This window comes from Lutra lutra, chromosome 10 (assembly GCF_902655055.1).
Source record: "Lutra lutra chromosome 10, mLutLut1.2, whole genome shotgun sequence".
Lineage (NCBI taxonomy): Eukaryota > Metazoa > Chordata > Mammalia > Carnivora > Mustelidae > Lutra > Lutra lutra.
In genome coordinates this window covers 80,592,096-80,610,588 of record NC_062287.1, presented here as the reverse complement: position 1 = coordinate 80,610,588, position 18,493 = coordinate 80,592,096, and the positions used below count along the sequence as shown (strand labels likewise).

At 40.5% G+C, this 18,493-nt stretch overlaps 1 protein-coding gene across 1 annotated transcript in view; it reads left to right on the top strand.

The window, feature by feature from the left end:
• LGR4 (leucine rich repeat containing G protein-coupled receptor 4) overlaps window positions 1-18,493 on the top strand; it is a 103,602-nt gene that overhangs the window by 53,114 nt on the left and 31,995 nt on the right. The window contains exon 2 of the mRNA XM_047747272.1: window positions 3,238-3,309. Within this exon, the coding sequence (XP_047603228.1) occupies window positions 3,238-3,309 (72 nt within the window). The remainder of the gene's footprint in view (window positions 1-3,237; window positions 3,310-18,493) is intronic.

The window sequence follows — 18,493 nt, the reverse complement described above, 5'->3', positions numbered from 1 at the left end:
AATTTTTTTACTTTCTGTTATATTTATTTCCTTCATAGGGACCCAGGATGGCAAATCAGTGGGTTTGATATCAGAGGTTGCTTCTAAGATTGTGTTGCTATATGAATGTCAAACCACTGATCTCAAGGTTTACCTTTTATCTGAACATTTTCTATATAATTTTTTTAAACTTACCTGTTTTAATGATTCATATGGCCTGTGAGCCTGAGATGTTTGTAATTATGGCATAGGGCTTCCATTTGTAAATTGTTACAGTTAACTTATCATCCCCAGCATCCTTTCCAACCATAAACTCTGTTGTCAATGTTGGTGATGTCAGGTCTGGAATCCTCTCTAAGGCTTGTCTGTAGGTTGTTTATCACCATTAGCCCTCATTATTTTAAATGAGTACCCACCCACTTTATAATCTGTAACCACATGTTTCCAGAGCTTCTCTGGAGATAACATCTTGTAGGCTCCCCCACCTTCTTCTTTTTTTTTTTTCCTTCCTATTCTCAAATGTTTTGTTTAAACCCAGAAAAGATGAGGGGAAATAGCTATAAAGGTAGAACCTCTCTAGTTTTGTGAAATTCAGAACATTTTGGAAACAAGTGTTGCTCCTGAATCTGAAACTTTGAAACAAAACCTCACCACATGTTTAAAACATATTAGTTTGTAAATATGGAGTCCTACTAATTGCATTTATGGCTCACAGCAGAACTACCTGTCATGTCTCGTTACTCTGAGGGGGGGGGGAATGAGAGAATTATATAGGTGTATGTGTTTTAAAAAATTGGAATGCAGAGAATAGTGTGGTGTAATTTCTAAGTACGTGTCTTTTTTATGGTGAGGCAAGTAATCAGTTTTCTGTTACTGTGATATTCGCATGAATTCAGAGAAAACTGTATGGAGTGCCTCCTTCTGTAAAATAATAAACTGTGGTTGTCCTTCTTTCCCCATTTATTGGAATGGCTAAAGAGCATCAACGCTGTGTGATATTTTACAGAATCATTGCTCACTCAGATTATTATTTTGCCTTCTTAAGAATGATTTTATTGGTTAAGGGCAAATGGGTTTCCAGTGGGAATGACTCAGTGGTTTTATAATGGCAAACTAAGTAGTCTTTAAATTTTGTGTTATGGTAAATGTTTCAGAAGCATGCCTTTTCCACAAAACGAACCTCATATATTTTCATTTGGGAGGAGGGGCCCCTCCATGAAAACTGCAGGAAAAGGTGAATCATAGACGTATACAATTTCAGGCTGAGAAGCCCCTCAACCAGTCAGTTCAGTGCTCTCATTTTACAGATGAGAAAACTGAGGCTCAGGATTACACAGTGGCTACTTGGCGGTAGCAGGAGTTGAGCCTGCTTCTTCAGATCCTGATTTTGCTGCTGTTTCTCCAATATCTTGCTTGAGTGTTTATGAAAAAAAAAGGATTTCCCTTCCCCTGCCCAAGGATATTGTTCACTGACTAAAGAAAGTACCATTAGGGCCTGTGTTTAAAAATAATTCCTTGAAAAAAAGAATTCCTTCAAGTATATATTAATTTTATTTTTCTTATAAATTATCTTTAATAGATTTTGAGTTACTTTCAATGATAAAATTTTGGAATGCACGGGAATCTCTATGGACATAGGATTCATCTCTAGAACAATTTCGTGCTCAAATTTATATGAACTTTGATTCCTCAAATTCTAAAGCTATTTATAGTTCTTTTTTTAAATTGTCAAGCAAGAGCTCTCCTAAGATTCACTGATGATTGTACCAAAGTCTTGCGGGCAGTATCCCTCTCACTTTTATCCTTGGTAGGACCGTGGGTTTGCTTTCTATCTTGACAATTAATGGAGAGAAGTAACAGGATTTGCACAATACCTTGGGAAGACTCAGTGTGCAGTTAAAATCATGGACTCTGGAGTTCACATTTCCTGTGAACATTGGGGAAGTTCTATACCTCAGGAAGCCCCAGTTTTCTCATTTGTGGGAGAAGATCTTTCGTGCGGTCTTAACCACGGTTTCAATATTCTTTACACATCAGCTGCCACTGCTTTTGCTGGTTTTGTGCCTGCTGTTACTGTTAATTCCCGAGCCAGGAAGATTTCCAGACTTGCCTTGGGAAGGGCTCGTAAAGAGGGGTGCAAATTCCATTTCCAAATTTTAGTGAGTAGCAAAGATAGGGAGAAGGGACTCACGTACCTTGGTACTGAAGGTGTCGACTCCTTTAAAAGAAGATTTCACCTGACCAAATTAATAAAAACCATTGTGTTTTTATTGTTAGCTGATTTTGGTGTTTTATTGTTCACTGATTTCTCTTCTACCTTCGTATGTGTTGAGGCGGTCACAGTTGTGAATTTTCTTGGTGATTTTTAGAAAGGAGAGACCTGAGGGCACAGCCACAGACAAGAGGCAGAGGAACCTGAGTGAGGTAATGGCCCAGTGCATGCTGGGACTTTCCCTCTGAGGCTGCCTTAACCTGCCTTTCACCATGTCCATGTTACACAGAGTGTGGAAAGAGAAAACCAGTTGAGAAGGCAGTTGCCAGGGAAGAAGAAAATGGTTAATAAAGTAATTCTTTTAACTGTTTGAACTAGTTAATTGTCAAGGTATATCAGCAAGTGAGTTCTCTCCTTCCTGCTGCTTCTGGAAGGAAAAACTGGAAATGGACAGCATACCTGTCATGTATCCACATGTCTCTGGGCTGCATCTGTTCCTAGGCTAAAAATGAAATCCCCTCACAGCTATTACCTGGAGGACTTTTACAGGTTTTGCAGAAAATATGACTGGAATACAGCTACAACCTGTTTTATTGTCCCTGACAGTGACTTAAGAAGGGACCCGTGCCTGCAAATCTTTTATCATGCCCCAGGGTATTCATTTGTTTATTTTTTATCAGGTACAGCACTTTGAATACCACAGCCCTGGGCAATCAAACTGGCCTACTCATTGTAGGTAGTTTGAGGCCTCTTTCTTCCTTTCCCTTTCCATGTCCTTTCCTTTCCTTGAATACTTAAAAAGTGGGAAAGGAAAACCCAGGATCTGGGTATATTTCTATGTTCATTTCTAAATTATGGAACATAATTTATCGTAAAAGATTTAACTTTGCATTTGGAAGCCAGATTGTGGCTATCCCTATGTCTGACTTGTGTGTTCATTTTCCTCACTTCTTTATAGAATGCCAGCACTTAATTATTTTTCTGTTGAATTAAGTTCTTTAAGTCTAATATCACTTAGTCAAAAATCTTAACTTTATGTTTTCCAGCGATATCAGTATGAACAACATTACTCAATTACCAGAAGATGCATTTAAGAACTTTCCTTTTCTGGAAGAGCTGTAAGTAATATTTTATGAAATGTGTTTTATTTGTGTGTTTGTTTCCCTGTTCCCTTTGAAGCTCTTACAAAAAGTCTAATGTTTCTTAGGGGGCATTCAGATAGCTTAGTTTCAGTGAGATTTGTGCAGAGGATGTAACGTGGTTTCTTTTTTTCTTTTCTTTTCTTTTTTAAAAAATATTTCATTTATTTATTTGACAGAGAAAGATCACAAGTAGGCAAAGAGGAAGGCGGGGGCAGGGGGGAGGGAGCAGGCTCCCTGTTGAGCAGAGAGCTGGATGTGAGGCTCTGTCCCAGGACCCTGAGATCAAGACCTGAGCTGAAGGCAGAGGCTTAACCCACTGAGCCACCTAGGCTCCCTTCTTTTTTTTTTTTTTTTTTTAAGATTTTATTTATTTGAGAGAGAGAGAGTGAGCAGTGGGGAGGGGCAAAGGGAGAGGGAGAAGCAGACTCCCTGCTGAGCAGCTAGCCAGAGGCATGTGGGGGCTTGATCCTAGGACCCTGGATCCTGATCTGAGCCCAAGGGAGATGCTTAACTGACTGAGCCAACCAGGCGCTCCGGAAATCATGTTTTTTTTTTTTCGGGGAAACTTGATTTTTTTAAGCAGTGTAATTGCTGAAGTTATTTTTGAATGCCAAAACTAAAAATGTTACTTTCATTGGAATTTTTTGCTACAATTATTATAACCATGAATGCTACAGTGACACAAGTTAATTACAGGGTTATCCTGAGATAACAAGGCTAGGGTAATTACCATTGTTGCCAGAGGAGTTGCTGTGTGGGTAACACAACCAGAAAAAATAATACAAGGAATTTTAGGGTCATGATGCAGGAGACAGTATTGTTGCAAGTGAGCAGAAAATTGAGTGTAGGTCCCCTGGGACATGTGCACAAGACTTTTGGGGATTGGGAGAAGGCATGGAACATAATCCTAGTCTCTTCAAACACCTTTAAGAATGTTATTGGACTTGTCAATTGTAGCTCACACTTCCAGTTTAACAGTTTACTTTGTGGTGAAGTTCTTTCCATCTGTTTTCTTTTGTTTTTTAAGATTTTATTTATTTATTTGACAGGGAGAGAGGCAGCAAGAGAGGGAACACAAGCAGGGGGAGCGTGAGAGGGAGAAGCAGGCTTCCCACCGAGCAGGGACCCAATGCAGGGGCTTGATCCCAGGACCCTGGGATCATGACCTGAGCCAAAGGCAGATGCTTAATGACTGAGCCACCCAGGCATCCTTTTCCATCTGTTTTAACCTCCATTTCGTTTTGCTTTCCATACTTTTTTGAAGTTCGTGATCAAAATAGGCACAATTACATTTTAAAGTAATTGGAAACTATACATTACATTGAGAATCCAGGTGAAAAAATAAAATAAAATCAGGCTTAAATCAAGCTAAATACAGGTCTCTTATGGCCAGGCTAACGGATTATGTAATACATGTAGGTAAGAAGACGACAGTTTGATACCAAGAACATCAAAGAGATACAGCCCTGAACGAATCTAAATTCACGTTACAGATTATATCCTACAGCCCAGCTATTGAGTATTAGATCCAAGTCAACAAATGTCTCCTGTCTTAGTTTAGCCTCTCCCCCAGCATGGGGGACAGGGGTCAAATATAAGCCCTGCAGGTTGTATGTTCTCTCTTGCTTCTGACAAGAGCGCTGAAAGAGCAGTTAAGTATTTAATAAAGTTTAGGCAAAATTTTTCTTCCCACACTACTTAGCTGAACATAATGTTCCCACAGCAAAAATTGAACAGAGATTATTTGCCACTTCTAAGCTTGTGAACTGAGTCAAGTTACTTAACCTCCCTGTGCTCAGTTTCTTTGTCTATACGGTACAGATAGCAACAGTCTCCCTCACAGTGTTCTGGTGAAGACAGAATGAATTAATAGATGTTAAATGCTTAGGACAGTGCATGAAACAGAGCAAGTGTTATGTAAATTGTAGGTAGTATTTATTTTACTTTTTTAAAAATGCAAGAAAAAAAAGCAGTGAAATACTAAGTGTTATCTTTGGGTTAAAAAAATTAAATGTATATTTTATTTTTGCCTCTCTTGTTTCCTATAGTGAACATTAATTATTTTGTAGTAAATGGTTATTCATTCTTTTGTTGAGATACGATTGACTAATAACATACTAGCTTTATGGTGTTCAATATAATGATTCAATATTTGTATATATTATGCAATGATCACCACAGTAAGTCTAGTTAACGTCCATCCCCATGAGTCACACATTTTTTTTTTTTTGTGATGAGGACTTTTAAGATTTACTCTCTTAACAACTTTAAAATATGCAATACAGTATTATTAACTCTAGTCAATGTGTGCTATACCTTACATCCTCATGCTTACTTATTTTATAACTGAAAGTTGGTTCCTTTTGACCCTCTTGACTCTTTTTGCCCACCCCACTCCCTAATTGGTCATTTTTAAATTAAAATTTAAATTAAAAAAGAGTGAACTATGTGTTTGAAGCCCCCGCCTCCTGACTCCCACCAGTCAAGCTTTTAAGATGCTTTACCTATTTATTCTTGTTTCTTATTTATATGTTTATAAGTATATGTTATACAAATTTATTTATTTATTTTTAAAGTTTTAGACTTTAGGATTAGTCTCCCTTTACGGAAGTAATGATGCAATGAAAGGGCATTTACAAGTGGTTGTTCACCCATTGTATAGCTGCTGTGTGATGCACCAGATAGGAGAGAAGCTCTGCTTGCTCTGGGTGGGGTGACTGGGTGCAGACCACCTTCCATGTTGCCTTAGACTGCCAACTCCACTCTGAGGGGTTGTGTGGTGAGGGCCTGGATATGGAGTCAAACATGCTTAGTCCCTGCTTTGTGAAGTTCGCATCTTGAGTTTCTTAAAATTGCCAATGTCAAGCTCGTGAATTCTGTCAGTTGAGACTTCTCATTGGCACCAAATTATCCTTGACTGTTAGTGCTTTGTGGGTAAGCCACATTGTCTTCATATTCTGCTATGGCAATGATGGAGCCCATCAAATCAAGCTAGCACATCTTCTCCAAATATTGGATGGGATTTAAAAATGAATTCAGGGGCGCCTTGATGGCTCAATGGCAGCGGTTAAGCCGCTGCCTTTGGCTCAGGTCATAATCTCAGGGTCCTGGGATCGAGCCCCACATCGGGCTCTCTGCTCAGCAGGGAGCCTGCTTCCTCCTCTCTCTCTGCCTGCCTCTCTGCCTGCTTGTGATCTCTCTCTGTCAAATAAATAAATAAATAAAATCTTAAAAAAAAATAAAAATAAAAATGAATTCAGTTAGGAGAGCTGATGGGTATTTTTAAAGAATACTTTAGAATAGTCTTTAATACTTTGGGAATACTTCAGGCATTTAAAGGAATTTTTTTCCATGTTAATAAAAGCATGGTAAAAAGCCCCCCCTCCTTTTTTAATAGAACATTGTAGTTGATTTTGACATTCCAAAATGATGCTGCCATGACTATTGTAATAGTTCATAAACCTTGTAACCATTTATCCAGAACTCATCTGGAAGTCATTTAAGAGTGATTGTGAAATTGAGGTGCCCTGAGTCGAAATGAATGATTTGCTGAGGTTTTGGGGTTTTTTTTTTTTTTTTTCCATTATAGTTAATGAGGTGCACTTTATAAGATGTGACCGGGTTGGCCAAATTTTATATGATGGTCCAGAGTGCTTGGAGTATTGGGTGGAATCACTTCCCAGCAATACATAAGAAGTATTTATAGATCCTTAAACATTTACTTATTTTTTCAACAAACACTGGATCCTGCTCTGTACCAGGTTCTGTAGTAGGTTCCAGGGGTACAGAGAGAGGTAAGTATGGTCTTCGTCCTTGGAGGTGACAGTCTGTCTGTAGCTGTGCTAATACCAGAGCCATTAGCCATAGGTGGATTTTTAGTTTTACATTTAAAATAATGAAAATTAAATAAAAAATCCAGTTCCTTAGCAAAACTAGCCATCTTTCAAGTACTTGATAGCCACCTGTGGCTAGGGGCTATTGTATTTGACAGCACAGATAATAGAACATTCCTAACACTGCAGAAAGCTCAATTTTACAACATGGGTCTAGAGGAAGGTATGGAACTGTCTCTTGGTACAGCGTGATGAAGACTGTGAGAGACATGTCTGTAAGGTCAATGAGAGCCTAAAGTAATATATTACTTGAGGTTCTAGGATTTGGGAAAGGCTTCCTAGAATAGCTTCAACAGGGATGCCTGGGTGGCCCAGTAGGTTGGGCCTCTGCCTTCGGCTCAGGTTATGATCTTGGGGTCCTAGGCTCGGACCACATCGGGCTCTCTGCTCAGGTGGGGAGTCTGTTTCCCCCCTCCCTCTGCCTGCCTCTCTGCCTGCTTGTGATCTCTTTCTGTCAAATAAATAAATAAAATCTTTAAAAAAAAAATAGCTTCAACAGAGTCTTGAAGGACTTCTGGGAATTACCAGATGCATATAAGGTTGGGTGCTCCAGAAAAAACCTTTTAACATGTGCAAAGACATAGAGGTAGACATTTCAGAAATGTTAAAACACACTGAGTAACAGGTATTCCTGATGAAATATAGAGAAATTTGAAATATTGAAAGATGGAGAAGTATCAGAATATGAGGCCAGATAGGTCATAAAGGGACTTTTTAAGCTAAACAGTTTAGACTTAATCCTGAAGGAGCTGAATTGGATATGAGGGTGAGCAGAAGGGAGTTGACTAGATTTGTGCCCTGATCGACTGGATGCCCTTCACTGATTTCTCCCCTACATCTCTCTTACAAAAACGTTCAATTCAATGCATACGGCATCTGAAATTTTGGGACATTGTCTTGCTTTTTGGACCTTGGGTTCCTGCTCTTGACATGTAACTCCTCACAGTGGTATTGTGAAGGGAAGTGCTTTGTGGCCAAAGTGCTATGTCCACAAGAGTGAGGTAAATTTCACCAATCCTCATAAACATTGCAGTGTTTCTTCTTCTTGAAGTATTTCAGAGAGAGGTTCTTTTGTTTGCGATGGAAGCTGGAATGGGTCAATATAGGTTTCTGTTAGCAGTGTCCAAGGAAAGCCAGGATTCGTAGAAAATATTATTATCCACAGAATCTAGTCTGATGTGATGCTGGTACAACCATTTTTGGATTTCCTTGAGACCTGCAGGGCATTGATAGGCATTTAGGGAATGGCTGAAACGTGGAGTTGTGAAAATGATTTAATTGGAAACGATAGAGGGAGTATCCAATTGCTTTTCCATAATTGCCACCAAAAAAAGTCCATGGATGTTCCTTCGAGTTTCAGTGTTGCAATAGCAGGTAGAAACCATTGCCAGCTTTGGCACTTGTACAGTTTATTGTTTAATACGTTCTAGCAGATGAGGATTATTCCATTTGTTTCAAAATGTACTTTGACTTTGGAAGACTCATAATGCTCAAGTAAAATTTAGATCTCTGAGTACTATTCAAGCTTACTCATCATCTTTTTTCCTCATCTGTAGGACAATTAATTCTAAATTAAGGCATTACAGTGCAAAAGAGGACTAGTGAATAATTTGAACAGGGAGATTTCAAATCAGATACAAACAGTGGATCAAAGCCAAATAGTTTAATTTGGCCAATACTTAAATATAGAACAGGTATTCACACATACACACACACACACACACACGCACACATGCACATAACATTTCAGACTTACGGAATGTAAGCATAAAGAATTTTCACACATACCATTTAGTCAGATTCCCCAAATGTTAATATTCTCTTCCCACATGCATGCACACAATAGGAGATCTAAAATACATGTACATTTTCCCCCTGAATCATTTGAGAGTGAGTTGCAGTCATAATTTCCCTTTACCACTAAATATTGCAGCTATTCTAAATACAAAGATATTCATTTGAATAATTACAGTACAGTTGCCAAACTCAAAAAAAAAATAGTGTTGATGTATATTGTCATCTGATCTATAATTCTCATTCAAATTTGACAACTGTTCCATTGGTAATTCTCTATAGCAAAAGAAAAATAAAATTCTGGTCCAGCATACAGTCTAGAGCCACAAGTTGTATGTGGTTGCTGTGTCTTGATAATTTAAGTTTCAAAAACTGTTTTTTCCAGAATGTAAAAGAGTTTCTCAGTTGCTCTGGTGATGTTTGAAAGTTAAAAATACTCTGTTCTGGGGTGCCTGGGTGGCTCAGTGGATTAAGCCTCTGCCTTCGGCTCAGGCCATGATCTCAGGGTCCTGGGATCGAGCCCCGCATCGGGCTCTCTGCTCAGCAGGGAGCCTGCTTCCCCCACTCTCTCTGCCTGCCTCTCTGCCTACTTGTGCTCTCTATCTCTCTGTCAAATAAATAAATAAAATCTTTACAAAAATAAAAATAAAAGCAAAAATACTCTGTTCTTAGGTACATTCTCTTGCTCCACTTTCTGGTGCTCTTTTGGGATGATTTGGTAATAAAGATCACTCCCTTTACTGTTGGAAACTATACAGTGAGCTCACTGAGGGACATGGCTTGTTCATGTTAATTCCTATATGTCATTTGGAAAGCTGTCAGATCAAGGTGTAAAGGCGGAAAAAGAGAAATGGGAAGAGAGCTTGTACTAATTGAACCTGCTATGTATTGGGTAGCCCCCCACCCTCCAAATAGACATTGTTTTGTTTTAATTAATAAAATGTTGAACTACATATTCAGTCCCATTTTCCTGGTGAGGAAGCTGAGGTTTTCCTTAGAGAGGTTAAGTAACTTGCCTGAGGTTACATAGCATGTCATTAATGGACCTGGATTTCATCCCAGGGTATGCCCCTGTAGATGTGGAGAGGATGGGGAAAGACTTGTAAAACAATTTGTTAACTCAACAGACTTTTGTTAGGTAGAGCACTGTGTTCAGGGTTGAATTAAATGAGATCCTTGCCTTCAAGACAAATGGGTGGTATATTAGAGTTTGGAGAGTTCAAAGGAGAAAGAAAGTTCTACTTATTAAGAAATATTAGGGAAGGGGCACCTGGGTGGCTCAGTGGGTTAAAGCCTCTGCCTTTGGCTCAGGTCATGATCCCAGTGTCCTGGGATCGAGCCCCGCATGGGGCTCTCTGCTCAGCGGGGAGCCTGCTTCTTCCTCTCTCTCTGCCTACTTGTGATCTCTGTCTGTCAAATAAATAAATAAAATCTTAAAAAAGAAAAAAAGAAATATTAGGGAAGACCTCATCCAAGAGTTAATATATCTGGAGAGTCTTGAGGGATGGTAGGAGTTAATTCATGAGGAGATGGGGAAGGAGTGTGAGAAAAGATATAAAAACTGTTACAGGTGTTCAGAATGATGTGGTGTTTGGTTTGGTTCTAGTGCTGATTTACTGAAGGGAAGTTATGGGAAAGAAACCTAGAGAGGAGTTTGGGGCCAGACTGAAGCCCCAGTCTTGTGTTTGTTTCCTGGCAGACAAATGAGGAGTGTTAGCCTTTGAGTGACTATTGAAGTGTTTTGAGCTAAGAAATGACTTGACCAGATACGACCTTCAGTAAAGATAATCTCATAGTAGACAGTAGGATGTTTGTGATTGAGACCGTGCAGGGAGACAAATGAAGATGCCGATGGCAATAGCCCAGGTGAGAATTATGAGAATCTGAACTAGGGCAGTTAGGAGGCAATAAGAGAGAGCCCAGAACCTCTGCAAAAGGTACATGGAAGTAGAATCAAGAGGATGTCTCAGGGGCTCCCGGGTGGCTCAGTTCTTAAACATCTGCCTTCACCTCAGGTCATGATCCCGGGGTCCTGGGATTGAGCCCCGCATCGGGCTTCCTCAATATGAGGCCTGCTCCTCCCTCTTGCCCCCTCCCCCCCAGCTTGTGTTCCCTCTCTTTGTCAAGTGAATGAACAAAATCTTAAAAATAAATCAGAAAGAAAGAAAGAAAGAACGGACATCTCAGCTAGGGTGATGGGGATGACATCTATAACACTTTCATTTAGCATTATCAGGAGTCTGGTGTGCTTTGATAAAGATGCAGACATACAGACAATACAGAAAGAGAAATTGTTTGGAAGAGAAGCTATTAGTTTTGAATATACGTATAGAATTTAGATGAGATATGAATGGGGTCCTTGGAAGTATAGGCATGGAGCCCAGAAATATAGATTATAGAATTAGAGTACTATGGGTATATATTTGGGAGTCTTTTATTTTAAGGTGATTACTGGAAACATGAGATGGAAAGAGCTTGCCAAGAGAGAGAGGGCAAAAGAAAAGGGAAGGAAGCCAAAGACAACTCCTTGGGAAACACTTGAATCCGGGTGTGGGAAGAAAACCAAGTGCCAGAGAAGCAGGAGAACTAGGGCAAAACTGTGCCCCAGGAGCTGTGGGAGGAGAGATTTTTCACAAGAAACGAAGGATCAACATTGACAGGCTAGAGAAAGGTGCCTGTGTCCAGATACTGAGAAAAGGCCTTGAATTTAAGTTTTTTAAAGAATCATTTCAGTGAGGTTGTGAGATTGACTTTGGGGTCAAGAAGCGCATCAAGGGGCTGGCATTTGGGGACTGCTATAGGTGGTTTCTGGTTTGGGGAAAGTAGCTAAAGCTTGGAATATGTACTGTATTTGACAGGAGTCCCCAAGGGTTAAGAGACAGAAACCCAGCTGAGGCATAATAGAGGATTTATTGTTTCATGTAGAACTAGAAAGTCCAGAGGTGGAGTTGGCTTCAGATGATACTCAATCTCAAGGTTTAAAAGTTACGAGAGTTTTCTCATGCTCTTCATTTCTTAACTTTGATTATCTCTAATTTTGTGTTTTGGCTTCATTCTTTCCTGTTGCAAATAGCCTGTCTCCATATGATGGAAAAGCAAACCTTTGGTAGCCCCAAGCACGTCTTTGCATCTTGAGATCCAATGAGTATCTAAAGTCTTCCTCGCTGTTTTCAGCAGAAAACTCCTAGGAGGACTCAAGTTAGCCAGACTTACTTCATGTGCTTGTTCTTGAACTAGTTACTTTGTTTGGGATGGCATGGTCCAGTCTGGCTTATGAATTCATCCCCACCCACTGGGACTACTTGAGGTGGACAGTCCCCCTGAAAGGAAGCAGAAGGGGGAAGGAAGACTGGCAGAAAGAAACCACAGTTGTTTCAGCCCATTAGAGTCTAGTAACTACACATATTGTAGGAAATGTTTGTTTGATTGGGCCAATCAGAAATGAACAAAGGACCAATGAAGAATATAGAAGGGTCTCAGTTAAAGCCCAAGTATTATTAATTTATAGTGGAAGCAACGGGTTCTGTAACTTTGTCTTGTAGTGCTTTGCAGTTTTTACAGTTTAGAAGTAGAGGTGAGGAAACATGGGGTGTACTCAAATCTTGGGTTTGATAAGTCAGGACTTCATAGGGGACTAGGGGAAATCAAGCAGGCGAATCAGGCAGTTCATTGTTAAAAGGTTTGTGGGATTCAGAAAGTGTAGAGAAGCAACTGAAACCACAGTTTGCTGGTCTATTTATGTATTTTAATCAAAGCTAATTATTTGTCATTTGACTAAAAATAGTAGTGATTTCAAGTAAGTGAACATGTATTTGACTTTCTACTAACAATTTAGTTTTCACTATCTCTTAGTTAGGACTTATGTTTGTATCAAAGAAGATAATGTTGGAGGTGCTAAAAAGTCTGTATCACAGACACAATTTATTAAGAAAATGATCATAAAATTAATGGATACTTGATTTTTAAAATCTGGAGGCCTAGAAAGATAAGGTCGAAATATAAGAAGAAAAAGTAAGCACCCATCATCTCAAACAACAATGGTTTAAACATGTAAGGTGCATGTGCACACACACACACACACATATAAACACATATCTAGGGAACTACTATGGTATGTCACAAAGTCAGCAGGGCTGTAGGATCTGATACTCTGCACTTCTCATTCTATAGCTACCATGTCAAGATCATAAAATAACTGTCTACATAAGCTGTAGCCATCATGACCTAGTTCTTAACAACAGGAAAGATGAAGGCGGAAAGAAAGAGGGGGGTATTTCCCAGTGGTCAGCTTCCAGAAACCATCTTAAGCCTCTCATATAATATTTCTGCTCACACATCTCATTGGCTAGAACTTGGTCACATGGGTACACTTAACAGTGGGATGCTGAGACGTATGGCTTTTGAACTGAGCTTATTGTTGTCTAGACCAAAATCATAGTTTTATTAACAGATAAGGGAAGAAAGGTTATTGATTGGGCAATTAATTAAAGTACTTTTGGCTGTAAGAAACAAATTCAATTCAAAGTAGCTTCAACAATAAGGGAATGTATTATCTTGCCTGATGTGAAGACCTACGTATGGTAGAATTCTTCTAGGGTTAGTTAATGGAGTTAGGTCACATCTTCAAGAATACACTTTCTCTCTGTCTTCCTACTCTGCACCTCCAGTAAGGGTATCACCATGGTTTCAGTCACTTCACATAGTATATTTAGACATGCTAGCACCCAGAAAGAGAAGAGAGTTATCCCTTCTATTGAATCCCCATTTAGGAAGAAAGCTACCTTTCCGAGAAACCCCCGCAGACTTCCTGTAACCAGAGCTTGGCTCACAGGTCCAGCCCTAAACCAAGTCACCAGAATGGGGTCAGTAGGATTGGTTAAAACCAATCGTGATTTACTCATGGAGCTGTGTCATATGAAGGAAGTGCTACTTGAACAACCCAGGGCTCTACCAGGAAGGCATGAATCAATATTTGATATGCGTGGTTCCTCTGTCTTCTCTTCACATCTTACCCTTCTCATACGGGTCCATTTTGAGCCCTTTCTGCCAACAGAAGCCTTCCCTGGTCTTTGTTTTCCAAGTTCCTCTTGCACTTTCTGTGCTCCTCTCCACGAAGTGCTGGCTTGAGTGCCCTGTTATTTTGTGGTCAAGGTATGTCAGTGTGCACTTGTCTCTCTAGCTCCTCTGACTTTTCCCTAAGGCTGGATCCTCTTGTCATACCCTTCCATATGACCTGGTGAAGGTAACCACATTTTTGAGCTTGAAATTGAGGGAGGAATGTTAAGACAAAGGATTTCTTCTTATTTTGAGTTTATTGCAGTCAAAATTCTATCAGACTACATTAAAACTAAATTCCATTAAAGTTTTATGTTTAATGAATTATCCTTATTTAAAAGAAATGAAATGAGAAGTGTCTTGGGAAAACTCAGTACTTACCTTGCCAAACCTATGGTGCTTGGCCTGTAGTCGAAAGTCAATATTTGCTGGTAGATGTGAGTTGTAAAACTTTTTAAAAGCTATAACATAGTTCCTCATATGAGTGGATATTGCGTGTGTTTATTGCCAGAGGTTGTCAAGATAATTCTGCTCAGGAAATGTAACCATTGCCAGGGTTTTATTGCTTTACCTATGATATATGTAGGTATATTCAAGTAGATATATGAAATAATTTTCCTCTTCTCTGAGGGAAATCTACTTTAAAAACCTTGGGAATTTCTCTAATAAGGGTTCTTAATACATGCATGTTCTTTAAACATTCCATTTTTACGTGCACTTCCATAAAAGTTATATGAAGATATAAAACTTCCTGGTATGTGAAGAAATAGGGTGAGTAAAACACTGTCAGATGAAGTTTATTTAACCTTGATAGGAAGAATGTCCAAGGGAGGCTACTTAGTTGTTAGCCCTTGTATTTACTAAGAGAATAACTACATCCTTTGTTTCTCTTAAAGCCATTCATAGAAAATACACAAAGCAACATTGCTTTGTTTCTGTAATTTACATTATTTTACTTATTTACCTTGATTTATTTCTAGGATTTACATTATTTAGCTGTGGTATAGGACCTTGGACAAGGCACCAAGGAAACATAGGCACTTTGTTCTATTTAAAAAAACAACAGGAAGATGGTGATAACGAGGACCAGTAGAGTAGGATAATAAAAATGAAGAGGTGCTACAGTAATGTTACTTTTTGTCAATATATGTACATATATTTCTAAAGATGTTTGTTTTATTTTAGAGAGAGAGGGAGAGAGAGAGAGAGCGCACGCACATAGGAAGGGCAGAGGGGGAGGGAAAGGGAGAGACTCCCAAACAGAGTCCCCACTGAGCACAGAGTCCAACACGGGCACAAGGTCATGACCCTGAGATCATGACCTGAGCCCAGACCAAGAGTTGGACACTCAACAAACTGAGCCACCCAGGTGTCCCAACTTTTTGTCAATATATATTGATCCTAAATATCCAATCAGTGGAAACCAGTGCACCTCTTGAGGTCTTTATTTTTCATAGGAGACAGCAGAATTCCAACCACACAGTAGGGCCTTAATATGTAAATAAATACATGCTTGGGGACTTTTATTAGAGGCGTGTGTTGCAGCGTTTTTTGCTCTTACTTTAAAATGGTTGCCAACATTTTAGAACCTGTGGATTTCAAATTACATTTATTAAGAGGAGGCCACTCACACCTCCCGTTAGACACTTTCCTGTGGCCATTCTTGCTCGGTTCAGTCTTGAACGAGAAATGCCTTCTCTGGAGGCGGTGTCCTGGGCCCGTGCTTGTGTCTGTTGTACTTTGCAGGCAGCATGACACTGTGCTGACCCACCTGCTGGAGAGAATTTAATGGCATTGCATGAGAGGCAGCACTTGGGGGTAGTCTGGCAGTTCCTATGTGCCGCTTCATCTGTGGGGCGGAGAAACATAGGTATAGAAGGAAGTGGTGAGGGAGGAGAGGAGACCCTGGGGAAGGGGTAGATGAATATAGCTCAGAAGGGAAGGGGGGTGCACCAAGTACTTTTCTGTCAGAACTTGACAATAGCGTAGTGCTAGCCCAGCTGGTAACCCCTTCTGAAAAGGGAAGATAGGTGTACAAATGGGTGGGGGCCTTTGTCCTCTACTCCCCGACCTCTCCATAGTATGGTAGAGAAATGGCCCCGAGCACAGCTCTCTATTGTTCTTGTGCACGCGTGCTTCTAGCCTGGGCCCGACTGCGGCAGTTGCTTCAGCTCCCACTTTCTCCAGGCCAGGCTCCTCACGACAGCTGCTGCAAGCTACTGAGGCCTCGTCTGCCCTCCTCCCGGCTTGGTGCCTATGTCTAGTCAGTGTGTAGATTGCAGTCCTTAGTCCATCATTGGTTCTTGGCCGGAATTCTAGCCAAATGGCTACAGTGAAATTTCTGTAATAGGCCAGAAGAAACCTAAATCCAGGCCTTTCTTAGAGAAATAACAGCAACTGTTTTATTATCTGTTCCACGCTTGCCTCTCTCCTTTCTTTAAATTGCTTCCCAAGTGAGGAAATCCCAGTCTAATTCAGCACATTTCAGGAAAGCATGAAGCGTCTGGTGCAGATTACACACCGAAGTGTGGTCTGCTTGTTCATACCCATCACTGGCCAGTGCCCATTTAACCAGCGCTGTTCCTGCTTCCCCCTTCTGGGACGGACAGCAGATTGAAAATATCATGTAGCATATGCATTAAGAAGAGAGGATATAATTGAAAACTCTAGCTTCCCCTGGAAAGAGCTGCTAATGTGAATCCATGGACCTTATGAATAATAAATGTGCACAAAACAGATTCATAAAGACATTACACACTGAGCCACTTGTATCCTGTTTCCTGGAAGGGTTCCAGATCCAGTGGGAGAGCGGAAGTCTGATGGCTTGCTCTTTCCCTCTCCTCCACCCTCTGTCTGTCTCTCCCCTCCCAGACTTTCTCTGCTTCTGAGACTGTTGTAACAAGCAGAATAAATAGGAGTTGCCTTGCGGTAGACTGTGTCCCCATTTGAAGTCCTGCTAGACTTGTTTTAATTTTGTGTGATCATGTGCACAACTCAGAGTGTGTTGAGATAATACTGTTGACCAGTGGATTGGTGTTCCCGTGTTTAAGGTCCACCCCCCACCCTTCCCTAAGAAAGCGTACTCCCAGCAGATGTTAAGAAAGAAAATTGTTGCCGTAGCACTTTAAGTGCTAGCCAAGTAGTTCTTTCTTGTCAGGAGAGTGAAGGGCAGTAGGGGAGCAGAAATGAAACAAGAGCAGAAAACATGCAGAAGAGAGAGGATAAACAGTAAGCTTTCCCCACTCTTTAAGAAGCAGTGAAATCCAGACTCCTACCGGGGCTTAGCAGAGGCATTACAGCAAATACCGAGTGTCTGCTACACATAAGGTCCCATGCAAGAAAGTACAAAATGAGTATGATTAGGTGCCTGCCCATAAGGGACTTATAATACAACTTAAGGAGGTGTGACAAGTTTCTAGTAATGAGAAGCAAAAGAAGAGGTGCCTGGTGAGAGCTTTGTCTAAGTACCAGTGGAATCAAAGGAAGCTGATACCATGATGGTTTCATATTCGTAGTAGTATCCAACTTGGACAGTAATGATGAGTAATGTTTCACTTGGCAGAGACTGGAGTCAGGGTATTTCAGGCGAAGGAAGTGTCAGGAGCAAAGAGTCAGAGGTGGAAAAGCCTGGTGTGCTAAATGGTAGGACACAGGCAGCTTTGCAGAATCAGGTAAGAAAGGAAGGGAGGATCCATAATGAAGTTCCAGCTAAGTCAGCAGGGGAAAAAAAAGCCTTTGGGAAAATTCTCAGAGTTGTGCTTTTTGAAGATTTAGCTCTCACAGTATTATAATTAAGTGGTGTAGGCAGGAGTCTTGGGCAGGCTCATGGCAGTAAGCCAGTGGATGGTGGAGGGGAATTGAGGGCTTAGACTCAGGTGACAGCAGGAAGAGTAAAAGAGTGAATGGGTTGAAACTGAACAAGGAGGCTCTTGGTCTTTAGAGACAGGAGCTACAGGGACAGAGGGAAAAGAACTGATGCCTGAGACCTGTACCCCTAGCATGCAGAAAATCGTACGTGGTCACTTTTCTGTTCTTACACTAATGATTATTTCCCCCTTAGGTCTTCACAGCCATTGGAAGAGTAGTAATAGTAGATATGTGTATATCCTCATTTAGCAAATTAAAAAGGTTTTCTGGGGCCAGCCAGTATGTCCTCATGAAGTGAGACATTGAGAAAACTGTTGGGTCAGGCACAGACTAACCCGGGTATGGAGTGGGAAGTGGCTGGTCTTTGCTAGTAGAGGGAGACTGTGGACTCTTCCTCAGGACCAGCCACCTCTTTTTCCATGAGAGGTGCATTAAAAGAAGCACAACCAAGAATACTCTATGTCCTAAATAAAGTCCCAGTGAGTTTAGGGCCTGCCCTCTCACCCTGGGCGCACTCAGGGATCTCGTTCTTACCCCCTTTCCCACTGGTT